This window comes from Amphibalanus amphitrite, unplaced genomic scaffold (genome assembly GCF_019059575.1).
Source record: "Amphibalanus amphitrite isolate SeventyFive unplaced genomic scaffold, NRLGWU_Aamphi_draft 000460F_arrow, whole genome shotgun sequence".
Classification (NCBI taxonomy): Eukaryota; Metazoa; Arthropoda; class Thecostraca; order Balanomorpha; family Balanidae; genus Amphibalanus; species Amphibalanus amphitrite.
Window position 1 is genome coordinate 259769 of NW_024881954.1, and position 27762 is coordinate 287530.

The 27762-nt window shown below is 49.7% G+C and overlaps 1 protein-coding gene across 2 annotated transcripts in view; it reads left to right on the plus strand.

Annotated features, from left to right (window-relative positions):
* The window catches only part of LOC122391891 (growth factor receptor-bound protein 10-like), a 93709-nt gene that overhangs the window by 62478 nt on the left and 3469 nt on the right, over positions 1-27762 (plus strand). The window contains exons 7-11 of one of the 2 annotated variants that reach the window (XM_043386212.1): positions 22721-22858; positions 23326-23532; positions 24326-24643; positions 25897-26035; positions 26891-27017. In XM_043386212.1, coding sequence (XP_043242147.1) covers positions 22721-22858; positions 23326-23532; positions 24326-24643; positions 25897-26035; positions 26891-27017 — 929 coding nt within the window. The remainder of the gene's footprint in view (positions 1-22720; positions 22859-23325; positions 23533-24325; positions 24644-25896; positions 26036-26890; positions 27018-27762) is intronic. The other variant, XM_043386213.1, reaches the window with a different exon arrangement.

Below are 27762 nucleotides of genomic sequence, written 5' to 3' on the forward strand. Positions count from 1 at the left end.
TCCAGTTTATTTTCTCCATTTGGCATAATGATTGAAAGCCAGCATGCGATATGATAGTGATATTTTCATTTTTACCTGTCCACCTGTCCAGCTTCCACTACCCAATGTCCTGTCGTTACCTCTCGGCGCTGGATTCATGTCCCTCTACAGCCATCCCCAATTTCCCCATAGCCTGCTACCCCTCCCAAACGTTCCCATTGCACCGGGCCGGCAGCTGCCGGGTTCGACCGCCCAGCTGACGGACGCCACTGCTCAGCTGCCGGTGCGTGGCTCTTTCCGCGCCTATCAGGGCCGCTGACGCCGACTTGCATCAGCCGGCGGGAAGCGCGTGGCGGCCGGTTGCGTCATCGGGTATGCGGCGGCGATGGCGGCGGGTGGGCAGCCTTTATGGACCACGTGTTTCCGTGTGGTCGGATTGTCTGGATCTGCGGTTCCGGGGAGGGCGAAGGGGAAGGGAGGGAAGGGGAAAGCAAGTGGCACATGGCGTGCGACGAGGAAGCAGACCATGACAAACACCGTCATCCGATGACACAAAGATAATCCAGTAGAACTAGTGCATCGAGATGGCAGTAGAGCCGGCTATGACGTTGTTGTTTCCGAGCCGTACTCGGCACGGCGTCGAATGCCAGCAGACGTACCCTGCGGCTATCGACCTGGTTAGCGGTACGTCGCCAGGAAGTCTGAATGGTCTCATTCAGCGGGATTAACTCCCCGAGCGCCTGTAAGCCAGGTTAAGTGAGCATATCGGAAACGAAGCGTATCCACTCTCGAGTTAATCCAATCTGTTTCTCTTGCCGGGGCCGATATCCGTGGCAGAACTGGTGCACTTATACGGTGGCACGGGATGTGATTAAATACTCCATTTCCATCCACACGTGGCTGAAGAGAGTCTTCATACAATCTGCGTTTTCCTTAGGCTGTCAGAAGGAGCCAGCCCAGCGGATGTAGGTATTTTTCTGTTTTCTGTGAGCTGGAAGATGATCACGGAGTGTGTTTAGCGCAGCGCTGACACTCTTGAAGGGTGCTCCTCGTTCCCAGTGGCTTAGGGAGTTTGCCTTACTCCTGCCCTCGATCTTCAACCCAGAAGATCGATTTGATCATTGCCTGAAGGCGGATAGGTACTGTATGAGCTGTTGCTGCTCTGTCACTTCCGGCCGGCGGATTGCACGCACATTCAACGAGATACGATACACTGCTCTATAAAAAGTCTAAGTAGATCCGGCTGCAACGAGAAGCTGAGCCAAGACACGGACACTGTCGCTCAATGCTCATTTCATTTTTGAAGTTAATGATCTTAGACGGGTTACATTTCCTGAAGCCTCGCGAATATGGGGTTCCGCTTGCAGTCGTCACGCTCATGGTCGTGAAGAAACCACACCAGCGCTTTAGAATATTTGATGTAATTACAAATTATTGCAGCCATTTTCCATAGATTCCGATTAGGTAGTGAATAGAGGTGTCAATCGGAACCGAAAATTTTGGAATTCCGAAAATTTCCGAATTCCGATTCGGAAATCGGACGGACCAGTGACAAACACATTGGACATATTCGGAAAACTAGTTGAAATTTACAAATTTCTTAAAAAAAAGTTTAAGTTCAAACTTATTTCCATCATCAATATGCAAATTGCAAAACATGTCATCAAAATTGGCAGGGGATAGGTGTTTTATACATCATTCATAATTATAGTGCAAGATGAACATTAACGTGATTGCATGTAGCGGGTAGCTCTGAGTCAAATAAGGTACATACCTACCTATAGGTACTGTGCCAACTTTTAACTCTAAATTTGAAAATGTGTTTACAAATGGCAATTGCCAATAGATGACATTATTGTCAGCAAGCCCATCATGAGATAACACAGTTATGAATACCTATGATGTACAATCATAGACGTGTGGGAAGCACTAGACACCAAAGCAGTAAAGTAGGGAATCCAAAAATAGATTTGCCTCACTTGAAAGTTAACATAAAAGAGACTGAAGAAAATTGCAAATATCAAGGTGTGCTAAGTAGCACAAGAGTCTTACCTAGAACCTCCTATCATAAAGTCATCCCCTTCTACCTCTTCCCCCCAAAAAAACTCCGTGCCGAAATATCGAATAAAATGCTACATAATATGCAGACAGCCTTTCAATAAACAGATTACCAAAAGATGATGAAATGCGGCGAAAGCGTCATAAATGTCACTTAAGGAAAGATGGCCCCCCGATGAGAATCAGAGGAGACAAAAAAAAAAATGACGTCTCAAACAATAAATACAGTCATTTCGCTTCACAATTGAATAATTTTCGAAAAATTATATTACTTTGCAATACATATTAAATTTTAATAAAACAACAAATGGTAAATGCACTTCAATAGGACAAATGAAATGATAATGACGTCATATTATTGATTTACTTTCACATCATCGACTCAAGGCCGGATACCACGTTCCATGCTACCGAGAATGGTAGCATGAAATGTGTTTTCATTCTACCAAGAATGATTACAACTTCTTTTCGCTTGTGAATTTTAGTGAATTTGTGTTAAATCATAAAAGCAATTTTATTTTTTGTGATCGCTTATTCTTTTGGATTTAGAGATGTGTGGCTCAGTGAAAAGCACGTTTCTTCCAGATGTACCTATCTCACATGTTCTTCTCACATTAACTATTTCAATTTTGCTTTTGCAAGAAGCTCAAACTTTACATCTCAGCCAGTGTGATATAAGATGAAGATATGCATCATTATTGTAAGTTACTAGCTTCTTGCATTATTGCTGTATTATTCATCATCAGGTGGCTTAGTGTCAAAGGGGTGTGGCAAGAAGTCAATACCTTTTTGAGAACGCAAATTTGAGGGATAATGATAATGCAATGTTTTGCATTATTCTTGCTTACTCAGCTTCAGTTGTAGGCTGTAGCACATTTTGAAGCAGAATAGGCTTGTCTCAATATGCTGTTTGTGTTGTATATCAGATTAGGCCTATTGCCCAAATGCCCATTCCCCATTGCATATGATATTGCTTCAACATTTTTAGTTTGCAATATTTTGCACTCAAAACCAGGTGGCGGATATCTGTTATTCTAGTTATCATGTGGTACATACAAACATGTACTTAATATAGATCAATTCTACCATCCTCTCTTTCCATATCCAGCTTTCGGACATTTTTCGGACAAATCCATGCTTTGGACATTTTTCGGACAAAAGTGAGCTAGGATTTTGGACATTGGACGGACATCGGACAAGAAATTTCTGAAATTGACACCTCTAGTAGTGAAGCTGTCATTACGAATTATTCCTTGTGCAGTTTCATGTGTGTGCTCCATTTCACCTAAAAGCCGCCATCACCACTTAGCAAACACCACAGACAAACATACGACCACGGTTACGAGCGGTACCGTCGGCAGTGCCGACCCGTTAACTGTCACGACCACTATTACGGCCAATATGCGCCGTACAGTCTGCATACTGCGGCACACGGGCGTAATCCAGCGGCGGGTCACCGGTAGGTGCGGCCTGTGACGTCACACATCTGCGCACCTGGTGACGTCACAAGGACGGGTTCTGCGCCGCTGGACCGACTGACCGTGCGGCGGCCTTTGTGAGGCAACGGACAATGCGGCGGCATGAACAGAGGCAGGTCATGGCGGCCGCGAGTGGCGAAATGACACCGGTTTGACGTCAGGCGTGCTCTCCAGCCGTTGCAGCACCCGGCAGCCGCGCCAGGAATGCTGCAGGCACACCACTGGCATTTTGTCGGGACCAGGAGAAACCTGCTCGGCAGAAATGCCATTGGAAAGGTCATTTCCAGACCGGATTTGTACAGGGGATTTTGCGGATAGGTAGTATAGCGCTGCCAGCGCTGGTTATCGTTTCATTGCTGGTATGATTAAGCTGCAATATAGCATGGTAAAGTCAGTTGCTTAGGCATAGGTTCGGTTGCGGATGACTGCATTAGCCTATTTTGATTAGGCTAATGCAGATAGATGATTTTGGTCCATCGGCTACGGTCTTCTACGTGATTAATTACAACATAAATGGGGAAATACAACGCATAAACAATAAACTTAAACTTAAACATAGGTACTGTATAAACAACGCATGGCAAATACTTTAGAATGAAAAGCCTTTGTATTCGATCAATGACTTAATGCGAAGCAATGCAATCTGTATTTGGAAGCCCACCGATGAACACGTGCCCGCGTGCAAGTCGAATTGTAGGTATATAATCATGCACCATTCTTTTCCATGTCGCTGCCTTTTTCCAGAATTGCGGTCGCTGACACCAAACTCGTTAACCAGTGCACCGCTCGGCGCCATTTTCTGAAAACCCGCCGTCATAATTTCTTCCCTAACGCTAAACCAACTCCCATCCTTATCAAAATCATCCCAATTTTCCGTCCATTCCGGGCGCACGCGGGGGTCCAATCGCGCTCTGGTATGGGGCCGCCGCCACTCCTATACCCAGTCTAGCGCTACGGCGCGGGCCATGGGACGACGGCAGACACCGTTACCGAAGCCATGGCACCGGCGCGGCGGCGAGCGGTGAGCGAGCGTGACTCAGATTTGGGGTACTACGCAGCGCGTCGCCGCCGGCCCGTCTGGGCCGTGAGCGCTGTCTGTGTGCTGTCTGGGCGCTGACCGGGTGACCTTTGATCTCACAAGATCGACGAGCGAGTTCTCCTCTCACTCTCCACTCTCGGATATGCTGCCATTGATTGTTCCGGTCTCCCTTGCTCTGCTCTGCTCTGCTTTGCTCTGCTCTATTCTACTATTCTCTTCTCTGCACTGCTATTTTCTGTTCTCTCTTCCGTTTCTCTACTATTCTCTTACACCTTGTATCCTCATCAGCTATCGCCTTCTCCTACTTCTTTCCTCTTATCCCCTATACGTCTCTTCACCTCATAAGTGCCGTCTGCCGGTACCTGTCGCTGCTCTCTCCCTCCCTCCCCCTCTCTCCTCTCTCTCCCTCCCCTTTCACACTCTTTCCCATCCTCTGCACCATCTGGCTACTTCGTCACTTGATTTTTCATTTCACCCCTCTGCTACTTTCCTTCTTCTCTCTCACGCTGTTGTCGTTTCGGTTTCTCGTGAGTGAACCGCTTCACGGTGGGGAAAACTGCCAGGTGCCCTGTCTCTAATGGGTAATGGGTGATGCCTTGATGCCTCTTTTCTTTATTATGTCTCGGATGATTTGTGATAAAGAGCAAGACGTGCATATCTTTAGGTGGCGTATTGGTGGTTGGTGATCAATTGCGTTCCTTTTTGTCTCCTCTGTTGCTTTTCAATGAGTAGGTACCTAGGTACGTTTCCTTTCAGGTCAAAATCCTTTTCGAGGTCTTGTCAGCAGCATTCGAAATTGTGTTCACTTGAAGTTAATGGCCTGGAACGGTATTGAAATCATTTGTCTCATATTTTTTCCAAGTTATCTGATTCAGAAAAACTGAAAACCAACCCCATCCAAATTTCAATGACTTTGCCCATCGAACCACCCCATTAAAACAGGGTGGTTTGCTAGCTACCTAAAAAACCAACGCCAAAGCCTTGTCCGTACACAGCAAGAAGCTCCCATTTCGCAATGTATCACATGCCTCCCTTGAGTGTCTGTCCAGATAACAACTGAAGTCTTAGATAACACTGCTTCTGCAATCTCGTCATTATTTGAAACCTTACATAATGCGGGCACGCCTTGCCCAAGAAGGTTGGCAATGAACAGACTATCGCTGATAGTGATACCTATACTCGTAGTGAACTTATCATTTATCATAGGTATCGATGATACTTTGCTCAGTATCCGCCCCCCTATTGCGGCCCCCGGCGGCCGTTGGCAGACCGTTGAAGTGCTAAGAGCGCACTCAGAGGGGCTCTTTGGGGTGCGCTGCGCTCGTCGCTGCGCCCGCCATGACACCTTACCTCCCTGACCGGCCTCTCTGGCCATGTGCGCGGAAAAATCGAGCTCAGCAGCGACTTATCCGTCAGACACTAATGGAATGGCGACGAGCAGGCATTCCTGCCGGCCAAATGCACTTAGACCGTGCTGAAAAACTCTGGGTAAAGCTGTTGTCAAGAGAACGGATTTCAAGATGTTCTACGTCGCACCACAGCGCGTGAAAGCCGGATTTCGGTGGCATGCGATGTCATGTACCCAAAAATGATGCCTTCGATATAGGCCACTTGTGTGGAGCCGAAGTCAGAGCCTGAGGAGGATTTGGCGGTGTCAATGTCTTTTGGAAGATAGAAACATTTGAATTTTAGAAGGAAGACTTAGTACACAGACAGTATATTGGTAGGTCGGTACTTTTGAGCCTGGTGGACAGTGCACAATACTCAAGGAAACCTTTTTGTGCCATGCGGGCCTTGCAAAATGTGCATTTTGCTACAGAAATCGTGTAAAATCAGCCTGCAGTTGATTCTTCCGCTTCTGCATGTTTTCTCCCCCGCCCCCCGGAGTCATTGGCTTTACTTGTTCGTCAGTACCATCCAGCCACCTCTCTCCGGTGGGAAATGAATGAGTGCCGCGCCTGACGCATGCCGACGTTCCATTTGCGGCTGCCACCGGTCAATTGGTGTTCCATTTGTCGGTTTTTGCGTGCCAGACTGGTATGTCGGCGCGGACGTCACCGTTGTCCGTCAAAGCCGACCACACGGGCTGGACGGCGCTGTGGCTTTGTGGACTGTATAGCTTTCTTTGGCTGTGGCTTTTGATGTGTGAGCAGGTGAAGCAGCTTACGCTTTTAGGTGCGTGAGATAGGCTGTTTTCATTTTCATCTGCTTGGTCGAAAGTGTGCTAGGGTCACCGGTCGAACGAGGTTCCGTCGACATTCGACAGTCGACGCACATTCTGCTGACAGCTGGGGCTGAAAAGCTGCAGACTGTCCAACCCGCGTGTAACGCAAAATACGATGTTCCGACAGCATGGGCCGCAGTCGGGGGCTAATCCCCATGGCCCAAGCTCTCTTGTATACTCGTAAAGTGCGTCTTATTTCTAACTGCTGAACGAGAAGCTCAATTCCACCTAGCGATCACATTAAAGGATGCCGCCCCATGATCGGGATACATGATCGGGATACACGACTGTTATTGTCGTATAAACGACCCCTTTTTGAGATTAATGCCTGCCATCTTGAACCGTCTTTTTACTTTGTCTTGTGATGCTCTCATATCTGAGTAAGTGTGTCATTATTAGATAGGTGCTTAATTATGATTTTGCATGTGGTCACTAAACAGCGCTTTCAGTTGCAACATGCGACTTTCGGCGGAAATGCGCAAGCTTGAAGGAGAGAGCCATGAGATGTGTGGTTTCGATTCAATACAGCGCACGTAGCTGGATATAGACCCTGAGGCGTCTGAAGTCCCTGAGGCGTCCAAATGCGTCTGCGGGCCGGTTACGGTCACGGATTTTCATCCCGTTCACGTTGATTTACGATTCATGTCTCGTCTGCCACGACCAGACCTGTGACATTTAGCTGGGCGCTGGCGTTACATAACCGTGCTTTCTGACCCGACGTTTAGGAGCGGGGCGTGCGGTCCCACCTTCAGGTCTCGTGTCTCGTGCCGTCGGTATTTTATTCGTCAGTACTCAGCAGTATGTCTTCTGTCGTCCATCCTCGTGATGAGTTATTCGTCGCTTCCAGTGGTGACTTGTGCATGTCAATTTTGTTCCAAACAGCGTGCTGTTCCACCAGCTTGAGCGGGTACACGTCCCCATTATGGCCTGGATACCTACCTGCTCGTTGTTCTTTTCTTATCGAAATCAAAGGTCAAAAGTCAGCTCACCATGCGATTTACCTTTATCGATCCAAGACTGTTTTGCCACTCTCCGATGTTTGATCTCACGAAATGTGTCTGGTGTTTTTTTTTTTTCGGTGACATTTACATACTTCAGAGCCGCGAACTCCACATTGTATGTGTGGGAAGTTCGTGACATCACTCGCCTTCGATTGCAGTCTGTGAGGGAGCCGCTTCACATCTGAATGAGATTTTGCTACTCCTTCGAGCACTGCAATGCCTTTCTGTCGGTAGATCGGCAAAGGTCAGGCGTACGCTCGGTTCAGAGTTTAGCTGTCCAGAGCTCAGAGCATGGGTCGGATGTTGGTTGCGTTATGAAATGACTCGAGTGTTGCGTTATCAGATTGAAGTCGACAGCTCCCGCCTCCTCGCTGCTATTTTTGTGTGGGCTTTTGTGCGTTACTAATGGTCGAGAACTGCCATTGTCAGTTTAAATGAGAAATACTGAAAATCATACCGTATGTGATATTTTTAGATATTTCTTATTCGACGCCCGGAACTGACAACTTACCGGTCTCGGACCTATTGCAGCCTAAAATCTCAGACAGCCTTTATCAGAGCTCTGATGGTCCTGTTATTGTGTGTTCACTAATGCTACTGATACTCAAAAACATACACGCGGATAATGGATGTTTTTGGCCCTAACTTATACCGCAGTTTATTGATTTCCCTGCAGTTAATGGTAGTTTATATAACCGTGCAGTGTGCATTGTATTGATCGGGGGAACTGGCAGAGGCACTGATAAGGCTCTGAAGCCGGGCTCGGGTGGAAGCTCAATGGCCTGCGACTTTGACCACAACAGATGCAAATTCTTATTCGTTTGCTTCGAATACGTATGGTGCATTCTGTGATATGCAGCGGGAGATGACAAATGCCAAAGTCGCCTGTATGTGATGGCTCACTTGGGTCTACGGTTGCATCCAAACAGCCTCTCTTACGTGTTACGGAGACCAATTACGGAGCACTTCCGTGACCGTTGCTTGGCCGTTTTGCTGGCCCACCACTGCTATATGGAACTCTCACTCTCCCTCCGTTGATATGCCTTTACTCGCCATTGCGCTCATGATTCCCGGGTCGACTGGCTGGACGGATTTCGCCCCAAAGAACAAAATCAGACAGATATTCTCGTCCCAAGGAATGGTCAGTTAACCTTCGTGACTGCTCCGTGAGTGGTCGATTCTGTTTTGTTTTTGGGGCATTCCACGTCAAGTGGGACAAAAAATGATCATTTCGAACCTCACCTCCTCCGATTTTTGCGAAACTTTGTGAAACTGCTCATCTATATCTGAAAAGAAAGGAGACATATTTTTGTCAAGATATGACGTCACGTTTCCGAGATACACGTCATCAAACATTGACTTAGGCAAGGCACATTATCATCTTTAAAGCGTCATAACCATAGAAGTTTTAGACATATCACCACGAGACAAAGTGTGAAATGGAGGGAATAGGTCAGGCTTTAATTTGAGGATAACAATATTGACGTATTTAACTAATTAGTGATCTTAATTAAAATTCAAAAAAATAAATTTTGATTTTCTGAAAAATGGGTACCCTTCGATTTTGCTAATTTTTACATATTTTATTCTCCTATACATTTATAGACGGCTGAGTTTCGCCGCCCGCATCTGTCCGCGGGAGGAGGCCGTCGGCCGTCTCCTAGCAACTGTTGCTAGGGCAACGCCACCCCGCTCCCCGCGTGGGCAGGGACAGCTGATCGGAGAGACGAGAGGAGAGAGTCGGCAGAGCAGGGGCCGGCCGGGCTTGTGCCTGTTTTGAGTTATTGTTTACCCAATATAGCAAACATGTGATTTTAAATATCGGCTTTGTCATAAGAGACTCAACAACAGTTTACATTGGTGGCAGCGGTGCGTGTGTATCGCAAGACCATGCCTTTTGAGCGCCGCTACAAAGTGAGAAAAAGTAAAGCCGATCATTTTGTGTGCCTTTTGCACTGACATTTTGGCCCGCTTGATGCGTGGCGACTGCGAGACAGTGAAGATTGAGCTGGCTTGCTTGCTGGCTATGATGAAGCCAGATGAGACTACAACGGCTGCGGTGGCCAGCTACCACACCGTCTGCACTGCAACATCTTCGAGACTGCGCCATGAGACAGGTCAACTTCGAGCTTTCGTCCATTGAGGTTGGTGACACGCTGCTCCATGACCTGTGTGCGCATATTCAACATGTCGCTCGTAAAAACTGTCTCGGCTCCGGACAATGACTGCACAGTGGCAGTGAGTCGCGCAGTTTCTGTGAAATTTGTCGAGTGACTGAGGCCTCGTTCACTGCCTCACTGAACTGAACTTTCTTTCACTGATTTCTTCACCGCTGTGGCTCATCGTTAATCGTCGTTTTTTTATGGAGGAAAAGTTATAACGCTATTTTTTATCGCAAGAAAGTTAAAACGTTACATCCTTTCCGTGTACTATCCTTTCGTGTGTAGGTGCCTTTATTTTTCCTGGTCCTTTCATATGTGAGAAACGATCATTTGACTGTATCCTATCCTTTCCCAGTCGTACCCATTTTCCGTATTTTTTCCGTGTGTTTGTGCATTTCATTACGATGCCGGATGATGTAAAGCCACCTGATCTGGATTCTGGTTCTGAGATGGCTGTTAGACCCACAGTGCGTGACCCCGCTGACATTGCGATGTCGTCTTTTGTTTCTTTGCCGCGTTTTAATGGGGATGGATCTGTGCGCCGGTATTTGGAGGATTATGACCGCTATGCTCGGATTCAGGGGTGGGATGAGCGACGCAAACTTGACGTTTTGCCACTGACTTTGACTGGCATTGCTCGCGATGCGTACGATGGGCTGCCTGCGTCCCAGCTTGGTTCATTTTCTGGTGTGGTTAAGGGGCTACAGTCGGCCTTTACCAAGGCGTCGGTGACTGACCACCATTTGGCGCTTCGGAACTTGCGCTACAGTGCAGAGGAGCCCCTGGATGCATTTGTCATTCGTTTCAAAAAGCTGATGAAGCTGGCCTTCCCTACAGTAGATGACCTCACTCCTCTCCTGTTCAGTCACTTCCTCGCTACGCTTCCGCAGGAGTATTACACTGCTGTAATTTCCGACGGCATTTCTTCCTTTGACTCTGCCGTCACAAAGGTGCGCAACATTCAATGTTCACGAGTAACAATCGGTGCTGCAGCATCCCCGCTTGCTTCCGCTGCGTCTCCCGACCAGCGTGCTCCAGGCTCTCAGTCCGCTGTGAAACCAGTCCGTGTGCTTGAGTCTGAACAGTCTGTTGTCGATGCTCTGAACAAACGTGTCTCTGAGCTTGAGGCCCGCCTGGCTGCAGTGACGCACCAGGCCCAGATGAACCCAACCGTGTCAAACCGTCCCAACCGTGTCCAGCGTCCGAGAGGTGACGCCGCTGCTTCAGTGACGTGTCACTGTTGTGGCCGTGCCGGTCATGTCCGTAACCGGTGCCGTCTGAATCGCTGTCGATGTTTTGTGTGTGGCGGTGAAGGTCACATTGCCAAAGTGTGCCCAGAACGACAGCAGGGAAACGACCAAGGGTCCGGTCGTTCACACGGGGTCGCCGATCGGACCCAGTAAGCAATGATGAAAAGTCAATCCCGATCACTGATACGATGCGCATTACGGGAAGCGTGTCTGGTGTCAAATGTGAGTGTTTGCTGGACACCGGCAGTTCAATTAGCATCTTGCATAGCTCAGTGTTTGATGCCCTCCCAAATGTGACCCTGAAACGTACCAGTGTAACGGCCAAGACTGCGTCTCAAGAAGACTTGCCTTTGTTGGGTCGGGTCGTAGTGCCATTCCAGATCGGTGATGTCACTTACCCCCTTCCCCTGTTTGTGTCTGACGCAGTTGACGTGCCTTGTTTGTTGGGAGTGGATTTCCTGCAACACTGTCCTTGTGTGATAGATTTGAGTCGGAGACGTCTTGTCATGGTTCCCAACGTGTCCGTTCGCTCAGTTTCTGCACAGGCTGTGAGTTTGGGCAATGTGTCTCTGAGCTGTGACCGTGTGATTGCTCCTGGTAGTGAAATGGTCCTACAAGGTCTTGTGCCAAATTGCGATTACGTCGGCCCAGCTCTGATTGAGCCAGATGATGTCCCCTCTGGTGTTGAGGTGGTGCGTGCCATTGTCAATGTTGATCGTGCTTGTGTTCCCGTGGTCGTTCGGAATGTGACAGCAGAGCCGATCACGCTTTTCAAAAAGCGAAGTTTGGCTTCGGTCGAGGTTGGATTTGTAGAGCAGGCACCGGAGCTCTCGGCGTCGACAGATGTTGATGTGAAGAAACTGGCCAAACTCGATCAGTCTCTCCTCACTGACGAACAGCGTCAGAGAGTCCACGAGCTGTTGTCCCGCTATGCGGATATGTTGACGGCCATATCGGCTTCACTGATGTGGTCACCCACGACATAGACACCGGCGACCACCCGCCCATTCGACAGGCACCCAGACGTGTTCCCCCTCACCTTGCAGCCGAGGTAAAGGCACAGATCAGTGAGTTGGTGGACCAAGGGATTCTTGAGGAGTCGAATGGCACATGGTCGTCCCCAATCGTTATGGTTCGAAAGAAGAATGGAAAGTTTCGTTTGGTTGCTGATCTGAGACGTTTGAATGCTTGCAGTAAGATTCCTGTGTATCAGATCCCGCGTATTGATGATACGCTGGATGCGCTGTCTGGTTCTGATACGTTTTGCCAACTTGACATGAACAGCGCGTATTTTCAGATCGGTGTGTCCGAGAAAGATAGAGATAAGACCACCATCACTACACCCTTCGGTTCGTACCGCTTTCGAAGGATGATTTTTGGTTTGGCGGGAGGACCTGCTACCTGTGCTCGTCTGCTTGATCGTGTGTTGGGAGATATCACGCCGAAAGACTGTGTTCATTATTTTGATGATATTGTGGTTCACGGGAATGGAGTGGAGGATGTGTTGGCCAAACTTGATAAGGTGCTGCAGAGGTTGCAGGCCGCAGGGCTTACACTGAATCTGGAGAAATGTTCTTTGTTTTGTAAAGAGGTCAACTTTTTGGGTCATGTAGTGTCAGGTGGTGGCGTGAGAGCTGATCCCGAAAAAGTAGCCAAGGTGGTTGACTGGCCTGTTCCTCGTACAGTCAAGGAACTGTCGAGCTTTTTGGGACTCGCGTCATATTTCAGAAAGTTTGTGCGCAATTTCGCCGAAATAGCTGCACCTCTGTTCCAGCTGACGCACAAAGATGCGAAGTTTCAATGGGGTGACATGCAGCAGAGTGCGTTTGAGCAGCTGAAGTGTGCGCTGACGAGCGCACCAGTGGTCTCATTTCCCAGATTTTCAGCTGGTGCTGGCCGATTCCGGCTTGATACCGATGCTTCTGACACAGGCATTGGTGCTACTCTCTTCCAGGAGCAGGATGGAGAGGACAAGGTGATCGCGTTCGCGTCTCACAGGCTGTCGAAGGCGCAACGCAACTACAGCACCACGCGAAAGGAGTTGCTGGCTTGTGTTATTTTCGTCCAGCATTTCAGACACTACCTGCTTGGTAGGCGTTTTGAGCTGAGGACTGACCATGCGAGCCTTCGCTGGCTTCTCAATTTCAAAAATCCCTCAGGAGTGCTGGCGAGATGGCTGGAGATACTGTCCGAATATGACTTCGAGATTATCTTTCGTCCAGGGTCTGAGAACGTACCAGCTGATGTCATGAGCCGACGTCCGCCGGTGACCCAGGATGCCGCGACTCAAACTGTACCAGAGAGTGTCCCGGTCATGAGAGTGTCTCCTGGCTCGTGGTCAAATGGCTTTCTTCGCCACGAGCAGGACCAGGACCCTGCGATAGCTGACATTGCGAGACACATGTCCACAGGAAAGAGGCCGAGATCGACGAACGTGACCCCCAGCGCTGTGACGCTGCTGAGACAGTGGCACCGCCTGAAGCTGCTGGACGGTGTGCTGTTCCGTGTCTATCGTGTCCGTGCAGGTGGAGAGGAGCAGTTGCAGCTGGTCGTACCGCAGCAACTTGTTCCCGGTGTGCTGACCTCTCTGCACGCAGGTCCAGCTGGAGGCCACTACAGTGCTGATGCCCTTGTCGCGACTGCCAGACGCGAGTTCTGGTGGCCCAATATGGACGAATCCGTGAAGGATTTCTGCAGCCGATGCGAGCGCTGCAACACGAGAGCTGCTCCAGTGCCCCGACCGAGAGCGTCGATGGGCGAGCTTTACGCTGAGGAGCCTCTGGAGACCATTTCAATCGATTTCCTTTCAGGTTTGCCGACTACTTCACAGGGCAATCGACATTTGCTTGTGGTTGTTGACCATTTCACCAGGTGGTGTGAGGCTTACCCAGTGCCAGACATGAAGGCAGTAACAGTAGCAGACGTCCTGGTGAATCAGTTTGTTTCTCGTTTTGGCTGCCCGAGACGAATTCATTCTGATAACGCTGCCAATTTCACAGGAGCTCTCATCGAAGAGGTTTGTCGCCTGCTAGGCGTTGAGAAAACTAAGATTTCCCCCTATCATCCGGAGGGTAACGCCAAATGTGAGCGCATGATGAGAACCATTCTGGGAATGCTTTCAAAGCATCTGGACGGTAACCATGATGACTGGGATGTCCATCTGCCGCTATTGATGTTGGGCTACCGTGCAAAGGTGCATTCGTCGATTGGTTACTCACCGTATTTCATGCTCTTCGGCAGGAACCCAACGATGCCTGCCACTCTTCAGTTTCAGGTGCCGTCAACGAAGACCAAAACAGCCACTGTGTCAGAGTACCTGGAGAAGCTCACGCAACGGTTGAAACTGACCCACGACATCGCTATCCAGTCTTCCAACAGCAGACATCAGCGCAACAAGAGGCTTTACGAGAAGAAGCTGACACAGCATCAGTTCGAGGTTGGTGACCCCGTTTATTTGTTTAAAGCTGTAGTACCACGTGGTGAATACTACAAGTTCGTCAGGCCGTGGAAGGCAGCTATTGTGACCGCGAAGCTGTCGGATTTGAATTACAGAGTTCGTTTGCTGGGTGGCAGAAAATCGGTTATTGTGCATCATAACAGGTTGAAGCCCAGACATGACGGCTCAGTGGTTCCAGTCCCAGATAGTGACCTTACCTTTTCAGAGACTGATAACCCGAACGTGGCGGCCGGAGCGGCGATTGATTCCACAGATGACCTCCAGCCGGATGGGAGGACTGCAGGTTCTCCGCTGGCCGCCGGGCCAGCTGGTCCGTCTCACCCACAGACTGTGTGGCCCACAGGAGATGATTATGTCCCACCGGCTCCTCTCGGCATTTCAGACGCCGATGAGCCTGCTGGCGTGACGGACGTCACTGATGACCTGTCGACAGGCATTGCAGTTGCAGGTGATGACTCCGCTGTGACAGTTCCTTCCGATGTCGCTGCTGGGTTGGCGATTGATGTCGCAGACGTCACCGAGGCCGTAGAGCCGGTGGCCGCCAGCAACGCTGGTTCAGCGCCGGTGCCGGCGCCACGCCACAGTTCCCGGATTCCCAAGCCTGTCGATCGTTTTGTTCCCGGGTGATGTGCTAGATTAAGAGGTTGTTGATTGTTAGATGTAATTGTGCTGTGTTGTGGCTGTAAGAGTTGTAAGTTGGTCTGTGAAATCGTAGTTAGTGTGCTGTAAGGCTTATTGGGACTGTGCAGAACCAGAAGGGAGTTGTCGAGTTTGGTATTGGTGTAGCACCCATGTGTTGTCCGAGTGGCCACGACGACATCGCTTGGTTCCCTGTGAACGGGGATAATGCAAAGCACCATTGACTTGCCGATTTGCGACTTCTGAGAACGCACTTATCCTTCTTCCGTTAGCCACCACTGCTCTGTCCTCTCAGGCCGGTTAGAAGAGATAATTTGATAAAGAGCACCTGCACCAGGCAAACCTCTGTTTCTGTTGTCGTAGGGTAACGACACGCTTTGTGGTGGGTACTGTGTTCACCGTTGTGTTCTTTTGCGCCCGAACTAGTGCCCGCCGTTGCGAGTTTACTGTGTTGTTCCGGATATCGCGTTGCTCCGGCCACTGTTCAGCTGTGGCTCCGCGAGCCATGGCCTGGTCTGCGGATTGTGTGGCCGCCAGCAAGGACCGACGCGGCTCGCCATGCCGTCACCGCTCTTCGCCTGGGACTGGCGTTCCGGGCGCGCCTGCCGCCGTCTGACTGCACGCCCAGGACAGGCGCCGCGGTGAGACTGACACAGTGACATATCGGATGGCTGCCCCGGTGCACTGGACAGTGAAGTGCGGGAGTACCAGTGAACGTGGTGTTTTATGCGTGGGACCAGGGACATGCGCTTCCGCGATGTGCTGTGTTTGATTAGGTGAGCGCTCGCTTTCGTGTCTTGTTTCGCGTACCAGCGTGTCGTTTTTTTTATGGTGCGTCGGATATAGACGGCTGAGTTTCGCCGCCCGCATCTGTCCGCGGGAGGAGGCCGTCGGCCGTCTCCTAGCAACTGTTGCTAGGGCAACGCCACCCCGCTCCCCGCGTGGGCAGGGACAGCTGATCGGAGAGACGAGAGGAGAGAGTCGGCAGAGCAGGGGCCGGCCGGGCTTGTGCCTGTTTTGAGTTATTGTTTACCCAATATAGCAAACATGTGATTTTAAATATCGGCTTTGTCATAAGAGACTCAACAACAGTTTACACATTAGCTACATCATATAAAAAATCCAGAATGGGCCGACGACTACGTAACTGTCTTTTGGACTTCGTAATGTCTGGCACTCGCGTGTTTCGTTTTAGCAACCAAGGAGAGGCGCTACCCGGAGATGCTTCTTTCTACCCCAAACCAAAGCAAACCTAACCTGACCTGACGTGACCTGACCTAATCTAACACGCGTAAATATGTACAGCCCTCACGGCAGTTGCCGACTGGCCAAATGCTACCTAGATACGAACATTAGCCCTCACGACAGTTTCCGGCTGGCCAGATGCTACTTGAAAAAACAAATGCGTAGGGGAGAGCGGGGAGAGTTGTATCATGTCCAAGTTGTATCAGGGCTAATTGTGTCAAACTTATCCAATGGATGGCGCTCGTGACACGTCTCAGCCGACCAGAGACGAGGTGCCATCTTTCCCTGTTCTGTCGTGTGGCTGGGTGGACGCGTCTCGAGGTGAGAGCCGATTTTATGTTTTTTTTAATGTCATTCTAAAAAAATAAGCTGCAAGAAAATGTGTGTTTTGGGCATTTAGATGTGCACGAATTTGAAAGATCTCCGTAGCGGTGGTGAGGGTAGGTTCTAAGGCTGCGTGAGTGATAAAGGATTTCTCCAGCTTTCCGCTGTTTTTGAGCACGAGGATGTTTTTTTCGAAGATGGCGGCGAGGTACGGTTCTCCAGGGTATTAGTCGTTGGTCGCTCGGCGGGCGGGAGGGCAACCAGTTCCGCCCCTGTATCGCGTGACCCCTTGCTCCGCCCAGTTACGCACGAGCGTACTCCACGCCGCGTAGTAGCGTTGGGAGGGGAGGGTTAGAATGGTGGCATGTGTAGAGGCTAGAACCGGTTTCCACCGCCATGCCACCGCCCAGCGACATGGAGCGGGGTCAGTGACCAGGGCGCAGGGAAAGGTCAGAGGTCGGCTATAACGTAGAGCTTTGTGTCTCCCTCCCCTCCGCGTGTAACGACCGCACGACAGCGGCCGGCCGCCGATCAGGCTTGACATGTCAAGGTCACCCGCAGTCAACGGGCTCAGAGGGTTGGTCGAGTGCGCGTCCGTGGCGGACGACAGTCGACCATGTGCTATGGTGCCGATAGACTAGCGTGCGTAATAAGTTTTTGTTCAGTGCATATGGCTGCTGGGGTGTGTCATCTTGATATGATGCTTTGTAACGTCTATGATACGCTTAAAACCTCCCTGGCAGTGGCCGAGAGGGGGGGGGGGGAGGCGGGTGCCGCCTCCACATATTTATTTTTGTTGATAGCTGCGAGAGCTGAAATTTGGCAAGCCTTTGATTCAAGCTGAAACCTTTGATTCAAGCTGAATTTTTAGGACAGCAGCTGTATTTTCACCCTCGCCCATATTGGTGTTTTGCCAGCGTCTATCGTAAAGGGGGGAGGAGGGTCCGTTGGACCCCTTTGCCGTTCAACCCCTGATCGAGCTAGAGCTTCGCGGAAAAAGTGCGTGTTGCCCGTGACGAGAGGAGGCCGATGATACCCAATTTTAATATCCTAGGTCATTGGTTGACAGGTCAGAAGTCTAAGTTGACAAAGTTGTCAAAGTTGACAGTTCAACAACTCAAAAGTCGGGGAATCGGGACCTGTTAGAGCTTCGTAAAGTGAAGCTGTTATAGGGTTTTGCGGGGTGCTGATCACGAATTTCAAGTTAGTTTTGATCACAGATGATGTTTTCGTGCATTTAGGCCAGGTCAGGTCAGGTCAGGTCAGCACATCACATGTTACAAGGGAACCAAAACTACTTCTTAAATTTTCAAACGGTTTCTAAATGCGAAATCAACTCCAAAATCTACCCCAGAAACATGTAGAACTCGAAAGAGTGAACAAAGGTAATCAAAGGTCAGTGACGCTGACTGACCTTCACGTGACCTTGATACCCACTAGAATCCATGGGATCAACATCCTTTCACATGTTTGATCGCTTAAAGCCACAAAAAGACAATAAAACGCGCTCTCCTCGAAATACGCCAAAACGCGATTCCGGCCAAACATCATCTCGGAAAACAGGTCACAAGTCAAAGGTCTTTTGAGCCAGGGTCATACAAATTATAGGGTAGGCGCAATATTGATTAACTCGAGGGTACTGAAAGTTTCGTCGCAATCAGCCGCTTTTTGCGCGAGTTATTTGCGAAAAACTGAGGGTAGGAGGTCTGTTCGACACCCTCCTACAAGTGCGAAGGTTAAGGTCAGGCCGTTGACCAATGACATCAAAAGTGAACCTCTGTAAGGACCCAAAATGTCGCGACGTCGCAGCACCCTTCGTGCCAGGGGACTTTTCAACGGGGAATGAAGTTTATATGATCTAGTACTATCTCCCAAAGGCCTCACAACTTGTATGTAGCTATCTCGTATTTTTCTTTAGAGTCACCTGAAGTCAGGTCGGTCACGCACCTCACGATTATTAGTCAATTGGGAAATATGAAAGCTGTTATTTTGGCGCCGGGAGCCATCTAAAGCTGTCGCAAGCGCATTAATTCGCGATTTTATACAATCTTAGCAAGCCCCAGCATTCACTTTTCCATTCTTAAAGTTAGGCGACTTCATTTATGACGTCACTAAAGTCACAGGAGTTTTCACCAAAAAGTCTCGATAAAATTGAGCCAGCGAGTCGTGAAGCCACCAGTGGACTTGTGAGGACCTACCGAATCGAAGAAGCGATATGACCTCCTTGAACCAGCCTCGTGGCCTGAGTGGCTCTGCCCTGACATGACCTGAGGTGAACACCTTAAATTGACCTCAACAAAAACAAAGCGTATACTATTCGACGCGCTTGAGCATGCAAAACTCGATGGTGCCATTGTCTTGGCTCTGTAACCACTTATGGTAAAGTAGTTTACTAAAAACCGATCCCGCGACTTGGCCAGCACTTATACTGACCTCAGAGTTAATCGGTTGACCTGAGACATTCAACTCGGGTACCAGTTGCTGCATCTCATACGACGCACCCGCTCAGTTTCATCCGCAAGACGCTAGCTCAATTAGGGGCAAAAAGACGGAGAGGGGTCGTAATCGCCCCCCCCCTCGGCCGGGGTATATGCAGAAAATCCAAAATTCCGTTGAGGATTAAGCACTGAAGTGATATATTATGATGCGAGAAGTTATAGTTAAAAACAAGTATGCACACGAGGGGATGTGAATAAAACTGTGTTTGAGGTATGCCTTTTTTTATTATACATTCGATTTGCTTTAGTTATTGGTAGGAACAGATACAACCAAGAAGAGCGCCCCCGAAGAAAAGGTGGCGCACCGGCCGGGTGCGATTTTAAGGTCTAAGGTCAGTCGGGGACCTCTAAGTTCGGATCAAGCGCTGCATGTTAGGGGTAAAAAGATGGGGGCAAAAAAGCATCCCGATTTTGGCAGCATCGTCATTCGTCAATCGTCATGCTTTGTCACGGCACTCATCCACTCCCTCGGCCGAAATGTTATTTCCTTTTTGTATGAGTTCTGGCATAATCCCGCACATTATGCTGCATGTTGTTTGCGATGAAAAAAAATGCATGTTCAGCTACGTTCTACGCAGTACGCACTAACATAACCACCATCCCATCATCCACCACTAGCCACCATCCCGTTCTGTGCTCCCTTCACCCCACACGAATCAGCCGAGATACTAGTCAGTCGGGCTAGCGCAATCCTATGCTCCTTTCCTGACTGCACAGCGCTAAAACCCAGAGCCGAGACTTCCCGAGCGCGACCTCTGACCCCACGCGGTCCGAAGGGTCGGCCGATGCCTGAGGGCGCGCCGCGCGCCGGCCACCCGGATAGCCTCTGCCGAGTCTCCCTTTCATACACCGTTTACTACGCACTCGATTCATTCATGATCCTGTGTTTCCGCGTTCCTCTCGTTAGATGGCTCTACTGATGTCATAGGCGACCCCAGGAAGATTGCGGCCAGAATACCCCAAACGGCAGAAAATGAGGTTTTTGGTGAATATCTCGGAAAGTATTTGGCATACAACGATGCAATTTCACAGTCTCGTGGTAAATGTGCATACACATAATTCGGGTTGATACTTATGCATTTGAACATTATATAGGACCAGATATGTCCGAAAAAGCAAAACCAACAAGACTTTTACTGGAGAACCGTACATGTTGTATCAGAGCCGGGTGGGGTATGTTGTAACATGTATGTACATTGTATGTATGTATGTATGGGTATGTTGCTTTTGATCGCGAAAGCTAAGCCCTGGCTCGCGTTTGTAGGTAGCTAGTCAATACTCGTTCCATTTCGGCACAATGTGTTGGCTTCTTTGCTCTTAACGGGCCACTTTTGCGTCTAGTCTGTTGATGTTTCGTTCGTTTCGATGTTTCGTTCGGATTGACCTAAGTTTGGTCTAATAAAAGTGAAGCCTTTGAGCAGATACATTGTATTAACCCCATTTAATGTTGTTGTTATGTTCAAAACCAGTAGCAAGCACACTCCCTGAAACGTGAAATAGTGTTACAAATTACCCCACTATGTGATACAACTCACCCAAGCCATGGGGCAAGTTGTATCAAAAACATTGTTCTATTCGGCAGACCGTAGAAGAAAAACTGGTAGAGGTAGCGGAAAAGTTACTTTGCACAAAAAAGCAGAAGAATCAAGGAAGGAGATAGTATGGAAATAATGAGTTTATCACGGATAGTTACGAGGTTATGGGTCTCGGAGTAAAAACTGATACAACCCACCCCACTCTCCCCTATTGAACACTTCAGGCTGACTCGCTGCGAGCTAGCGACCTTTAGATTTCGAGGTGGGTACACTCGGCACACTTACTACTAAGCCACGAAGATAGCTGGTCATCGTAAGCCAGTTTTTTAATGATGAAATTGGGCATTCTCCGGGCAGCGCCTCTCTTTGGTTGCAAAAAGAAAATACGCATGACTTTCCCAGCGCTAGGGGAGAAAAGCCCGGTTTAGCCAAAAAAGGTATAAAAAAATGGAATTTGAATTGTAGGTGGGGCGGTGGGGAACTTTATCGTGTGCCGATTTCATGGCCCTAGATCAATATATTCAAGATCAAATGAGGTTAAACGTGATCAAATTTGCTATAGTGACTATTTTGCGTTTATACGCCCATAGCTCTAAGAGATACTGGCCGATTTTCCTATTTCTTCCTTTTTACGACATTTGTAATGTTATGAGAATCTCTAGTTAATCTTACCATAAACTTGGCAGTTAGTGGCTTGCTAAGAGTAAGATGTCGCCGGCAGTGGCGGGGATCGGCCGACGCGGGAAACGTCATAGTCACATATTGTGTTTGCACCCTAAAAATTTAATTTTGCCAGTTGATTTTCGTATTTATTTGAACATTAGATTGCCTGTACATTTTTAAGCCTTCACACAAAGTTTGACACGAATCGATCATAATCAGCGGTAAGAAGCGCGGTGCAAAGATTGAACCGTCCCGCGCCGGCACAGTATACCATTCAGGCGGCAACGGCCGGCGCCGGCCGCCGAGCCGCTCCGGCAGGAATGTTTGACTTTACACCGCTATTACCAGAAAAATTGTGGACCGATTTACCTATTTCTTGCACGGGAGGATTTGCAATTCGATTCTGGACAGATACTTAAAGTTTGACGTTAATATGATAATTATGGCGTGAGTTATTGGCGATAAACAGGTGGAGTTAGCGAAATCGGCCCCTTCCACCGCCCGTGCTACGTTGCACTACTTGTTGCTATATCATCCAAAGTTATCGTTGGCCCACTCTAATTTTCTCAGCACGTGTACCTTACGTCTAGTGGAAGACAATATCTAAATTTGAGCAAAATCGAAGGGTACCCATTTTTCACAAATTACATTTTAAGAAATTAATTCAAAATAAAATAAATTCAAAATCACCAAAAAATGTAAAAATTGTCAAATTTTACTTGCATAACTCCTTATGTACACGTTTCAGTTTGTTTGACATTAATAGCTTCAAAAATGTTGAAGCTATAGATCTTTCAAGATTGCAATACACGTCCAATTCTGCTCAAAAAGCAGAAGTTTAGCGACTTGTATCTCTGTAGCCCGAGGGCATATGACAAAATCCTTTCACCCTCAGAGGTTTTACCCAATAGCCAATAAGTTTACCAAGTTTGAACAAAATCGCAGAGGTGGCCGATTTTGGCTGTCCCGGTTGACATGGAATGCCCCTTTTGCGCTTTGTTTGTACATATTATGCACTCGCCTATTATGCTCGCACTCATTTTTCCCTTCCCGAGATCTGAGATCCCTCCCTTTTGCGATCCATCGGACTGCCTGCAATATGACCTGTGACCTGACCTCTGGTTTGACCTCTGACCAGTGACCTGACCTGTGACCCCTTGTGTTTCAGAGCCTGCTCACTACCTCTGCACCCACACCTCAAGTGTTCGGCTGGCTATGGCTGGCCGGCCCCGAGTCTCGGGTCTGGAGAAGAGCGTATTTCTGGCTCCGCAATGACGTCCTCTACTATACCATGGAGGCGACAGATGTAAGTGATGTGCGTGCCATCTATCGGTGACCTGCGGAAGTGATATTCAGGGGACGAATAGGTGGGCCGCATCGTTGACGTTAAAACGTTCACATTTTTTGACGGCTGGACTTTGTGACTAGAACTGAGTTGTGCGTGAATTTCATTTGCTGGTAGAGTCTGTCTAGGTGTCTGGTTTGTACTTTTTAGCGTCATTGCAACGAGCCGAACTGATTGCGTAATGTCTCATTTACGGAAAGGGTTATCATGATTCATGAACGTCCTTTTTCAGCTTCAGTGCCATTTTTTCAACGCACCATGTTTTCCGTACCAATCAACTGACCGCCGATGTTAAGCCGTTATGTGATTACTCGGAAACCATCTCCAAACCAAGAACTACCGCGATCTACGTGGCGCTGACACACTTGCAGCCTCTCATCTCCCGACCGGACACGTCCTGACCCCTCCCCTCCCCTTCTGACCCCCAGGACCCTCCTCCCCGGGAGCGGGACAAGTTCGCCGTGTTCGCCCAGCTGGAGCACTACTCCGTCTACGGGTGCTCGGACGCGCGGCGCGACTTCAAGGCGCCGTGCGACGAGGCTGTCATCCTGAGAACGGGTCACCAGCTGCGCTGCCTCGCCTGCGACGACTCTGCCACGCGGCGCTGTTGGCAGACGGCCCTCCGAGTAGCCAAGGTACGAGGGGAGTAGCCAAGGTACGAGGTAAAGCGGGATAATAGCCAAGGTACGAGGGAGAACTGAATAGTAACCAAGGTACGGGGAGTAGCCAAGGTATGCGGGAAGGCGCTCCGAGTAGCCAAGGTATTTACGGAAAAGGCGCTCCGAGTAGCCAAGGTATTTACGGAGAAGACGCTCCGAGTAGCCAAGGTACGGGGAGCGGAAGGGTAGCTAAGGAGAGGCCAAGGTGCTAGAATAGGCCCAGGGAGAAATGAGAATCAAATATTAGGGGGCATTTCCTTTCTGTCGGCTTAAATCCAATGTGCCTCTTCATGATTGCCCAGAGACATGCATGGGGCTGGTATGTGACGCACCACCACTTCGCATCAGTTCGCGTTTTTCTCCTTTTGTCTGTAAGTGCGCCCAGGTGTTGTGTGCCATTGTGTCTACTGTTGGACACCAGCTGCGTCCATGCAGGGGTCTGGCTGACCAGTCGCTGAGGTGGCAGTCGTCAGTGGGTGATCAGGGACTGCGTTGGTGTTCATATCATCCTCATTTGTGTGACGTGGTGTGACTTTCATTCTGCGTATATGTAAAAAGAACCGTGGCTTAAGCGAGTCTTAGGAAACTTTCGTCATACGTGCATACAATTTTTTTCTTATCCTCACCCAGTTTATCATCTCTGCTGGCTTACCCTTTTCTTGCCTCCCCTCGGTTCTTGCCAGCCCTGCTTCGCTCACCGTCTGTCTCTCCCTGCCTCCCACCGTCTCGCTCTCTCCCTCTTCTCACTCTCCGCCGCTCTCTCCCACAGTACGGCAAGCAGCTGCACGAAAACTACAACTTCCAGCGAATCCAGCACGAAAACGAACAGAGCAGCAGTCCGCGCGAGCGCTACTGCTACTCTGCCTCGCCCAAGATGCCCATCCCGCGCTCACGGACTCTCTCGAACGCTGGTCTATCGGGCAGCGGCAGCGGCGGCGGCAGCCTGCCGCGTGCTGCGCCCGTCTCCCGCACCTCCTGCTCTGACTACGAGACGACTCGAGTCCGGCCGTCCGACTACGACTCGGTGCGAGTCCCTAACGTGAGTCGATTCGACTCGCGCAGCCGGAGGGACTCGCTAACCCGCGAGGTAGGAGCGAGCTCGAGATACGCAATACGCATGATGGTGGAGGATGGATCGGTGGTGGAAAGCCTTTCACGTTTCTCTGATTTCTTATGTGACTGATGGTTAGGTTTTCATCTCCACTGCGCTACTCACCTGCATGCGATATATGCTTTGTTTTCTCGTGTCATCTTACTGCCATGCCCGTCCTCTTCGATGTTTGTGTCCGTCGTCCTCAACTTCTCTTTCATTTGTACCCGTCTTCGGTATTTTCGCTGTCTCGCGCTTTGGTAATATCTTCTGCTTTTGAATCAGAGATGTAGTCACAATGCTGCGGACCCTGACCCTAATACCGTTATCTGCACTTTTTATCACGTCTTAGTGACATCAGTGGTGGCTCTCAATGACGCGTATTCAGGGTCCCCAGGGCTCGCCATTAGGTGCTGGCCTTCTCGACGGCTCTCCTTTAGAGACTGTGTTGACAGGCGCACCATCACGCATATGACTGGTTTTTACTGTCAACTAATGCACACTTTTTGCGTCCCGTGCATGAAAAAGGCGTCTAATGACCAAGTCACGCAGAAAAGTAGTGACATGTTTTGATCGCTTGGACAGGCGGTAACACGTGAGTTGCCTGTTTCACATTTTCAGAATTATCGCACATAACAGCTGCGGGTTGTTAGGTGATATAAATTCTAGCTTTTGATACAAGTATCACAAAAGTTTGGGTTAACTCTCTGCGCTCTGATGCCTTTGCCACCGTCACTCTCTCTCTCTCCTCACTCGCCTCTCTCTCTCTCTCTCTCTCTCTCTCTCTCTCTCTCTCTCTCTCTCTCTCTCTCTCTCTCTCTCTCTTCACTCCTCCACTGTAATTATGCTGTGCAGTGTCCATATTGCTTCTACCACCGGTCAATGCCCGGTCTTTCCCCGCGGATTGACGCATAACCTATTACCTCCAGCCTTCGGGGACAGTCTATCAATGTCCACGACTCATGCACTAGAGGAGAGAGGGAGGGAGGAGGGCAGAGGGATGGGGACGGGAGTTTTGGCACGACGATTCACCGTCGGCTGGCGCGCGACCATGTTTTGTGAGCGGGACGGTCCCTGACTCCTCGACGTTTCCTGAGATTGTTTATGACTTTTTGTTGCCTGGCTGCGCGATGTTTTGTGCCTCGTCTGGGCACCCTCCATGTGCGCCGTTTGTCCGATGTAGATTCTAGGTCAGCTCTCTACCCCTCCCCTCTGCCGAACTCCTGACCGCCCCCTCTCTCCCTCTGCAGCAAAGTATGCGCTCTCTGGTGGCGATGGACTTCACCGGCAGCTGTGGCAGGGTGGTCAGTGATCCGGTCGAGGCCAGGGCCATCGAGCTGGCAGAAGGCCACCATCTCAGGAGAACGCACGCGCTAAAGAGGCTCTCAGGTATGTATTTTGACAACGGACGGAACGGGATAGGTGAACGCTGATGTCGCTTTGCTTTGCTCTGTGGCTTTATAGTCTATAGACTATAGAGTATTTTTGAGAGCATGAGTCTCAGAGATATACGCGAGGCCCTAAGATATACGTATGCTTATATGGAACGATGACGTAACGTTCCTGGAAGATCTGGTGCGCTGTGGAACAGTGGGGTCACTCACCGACTAAGTGGGCTATCAAATAACCTCCAGCAGATGTGATGGATCCTTCGTCTAAGCCGTACGCCTTATTTGCAATATCCTCCCCCTGACTGGATATGCAAGGATGTATATTTTGGTTTTGTTGAGACTGTTGGCCTGCCAGCGACATGTCTGCATTCCAGCGGGGCAGATTTATTGATAGATGCTGGGGGCGCCGTTATAAATCAGACGCCTCTGTGAGTGACACCGCGTCTGTATGACTAGGGCGCCGGGGCCGGGTGGCTCCCGTGACAGCCGTCTGGCGATTTTGGGGGCCCGTTGAAAACAAACAATGGCTGGGCTAGAGTGATCGAGGGATATAGTATAACACGAGGGATGTAGTATAACGTATCATAGATGAGACATTTGATTGGCTCGATGAGTTCTATCTCACTTGTCGTTTTTACGAGTTGGTGATGTCTCGTAGGTCAGAGCAATGACTGTCATCTGAATGATGAGAGCAGTAGACAAGTTTTCCAGATCAACAGGCCTGGCTTACTTCAATCCTTGGTGCCTGGTGGTCCAACTTTTGAATTTAAGTCAACTTATCCGCGTCAAATCTGGCCTCTGGTGGTGAACTTCGCGAGTCACTGGACTAACCCACCCGTTCTTTGTTTCACAGAACTGGCGGCGGGCGCGTCTGCGCGAGACATTGAAGGAGCGATACACAACACACAGCCGTGGTACCATGGCAACCTGACCCGGGACGAGGCATCGCAACTGCTGCACAAACACAACGGCCGAGACGGGTTAGTACATACAGAGGGCTGTGAAGGGTTAGTACGGCGGACTGGGGAGATAAAAGTACCGCCGAGACGGGTTAGTACTTAGTACGGAGTGCTGTGAGGGGTAAGTACGGCGGACTGGGAAGAGAATAGTACCGCCGAGACGGGTTAGTAGGTACGGAAGGCTGGGAGAGTTGTACGGTGGAGGGAATAGTACGGCCGAGACGGGTTAGTAATGAGGGCTGTGAGGGGTTAGAACTTAGATCGCACCAGGGATGATAGCAGCCGGAGTTTTAGGGCGATATCAAGACTCAAGCCATCATTGGCTATAAGGCTAGCACTTTTCTCCGCATCAGTGAAGTTTTTATCATTATCCTCAATGGAAGTATGGGCGTGACTATTAATCGAAATTTCTTAAGATAATTAAATGAAAATTGACGAACCCATGAGAATTATTAGCGGACACGCCCACTTGGTCATGTTTGTTTGCTGTAGCCCACTGAGATGTGCACGTGACGATCACAACCCAGGCCCCTGCTCTGGTGAAGGGCGTGCCACCCCGTGGCATTCCGTGCGGCCTCCCGTCACGGCCAGGTCAGGGGGCGGAGCGGCTTCCTGGAACTTCCCCCCCCCCCCGCGGCGCCCCCCGGGCGGTGTTTGGACGGCGGCCATTGCGCCACCGCGGGGGCGGCCGGGGTGGCGACCCGGCTGGGTCACAAAGGTCACGAGCCGCGCCGGTGGGCGGTACCGGTTATGGGCGGTAACGAGG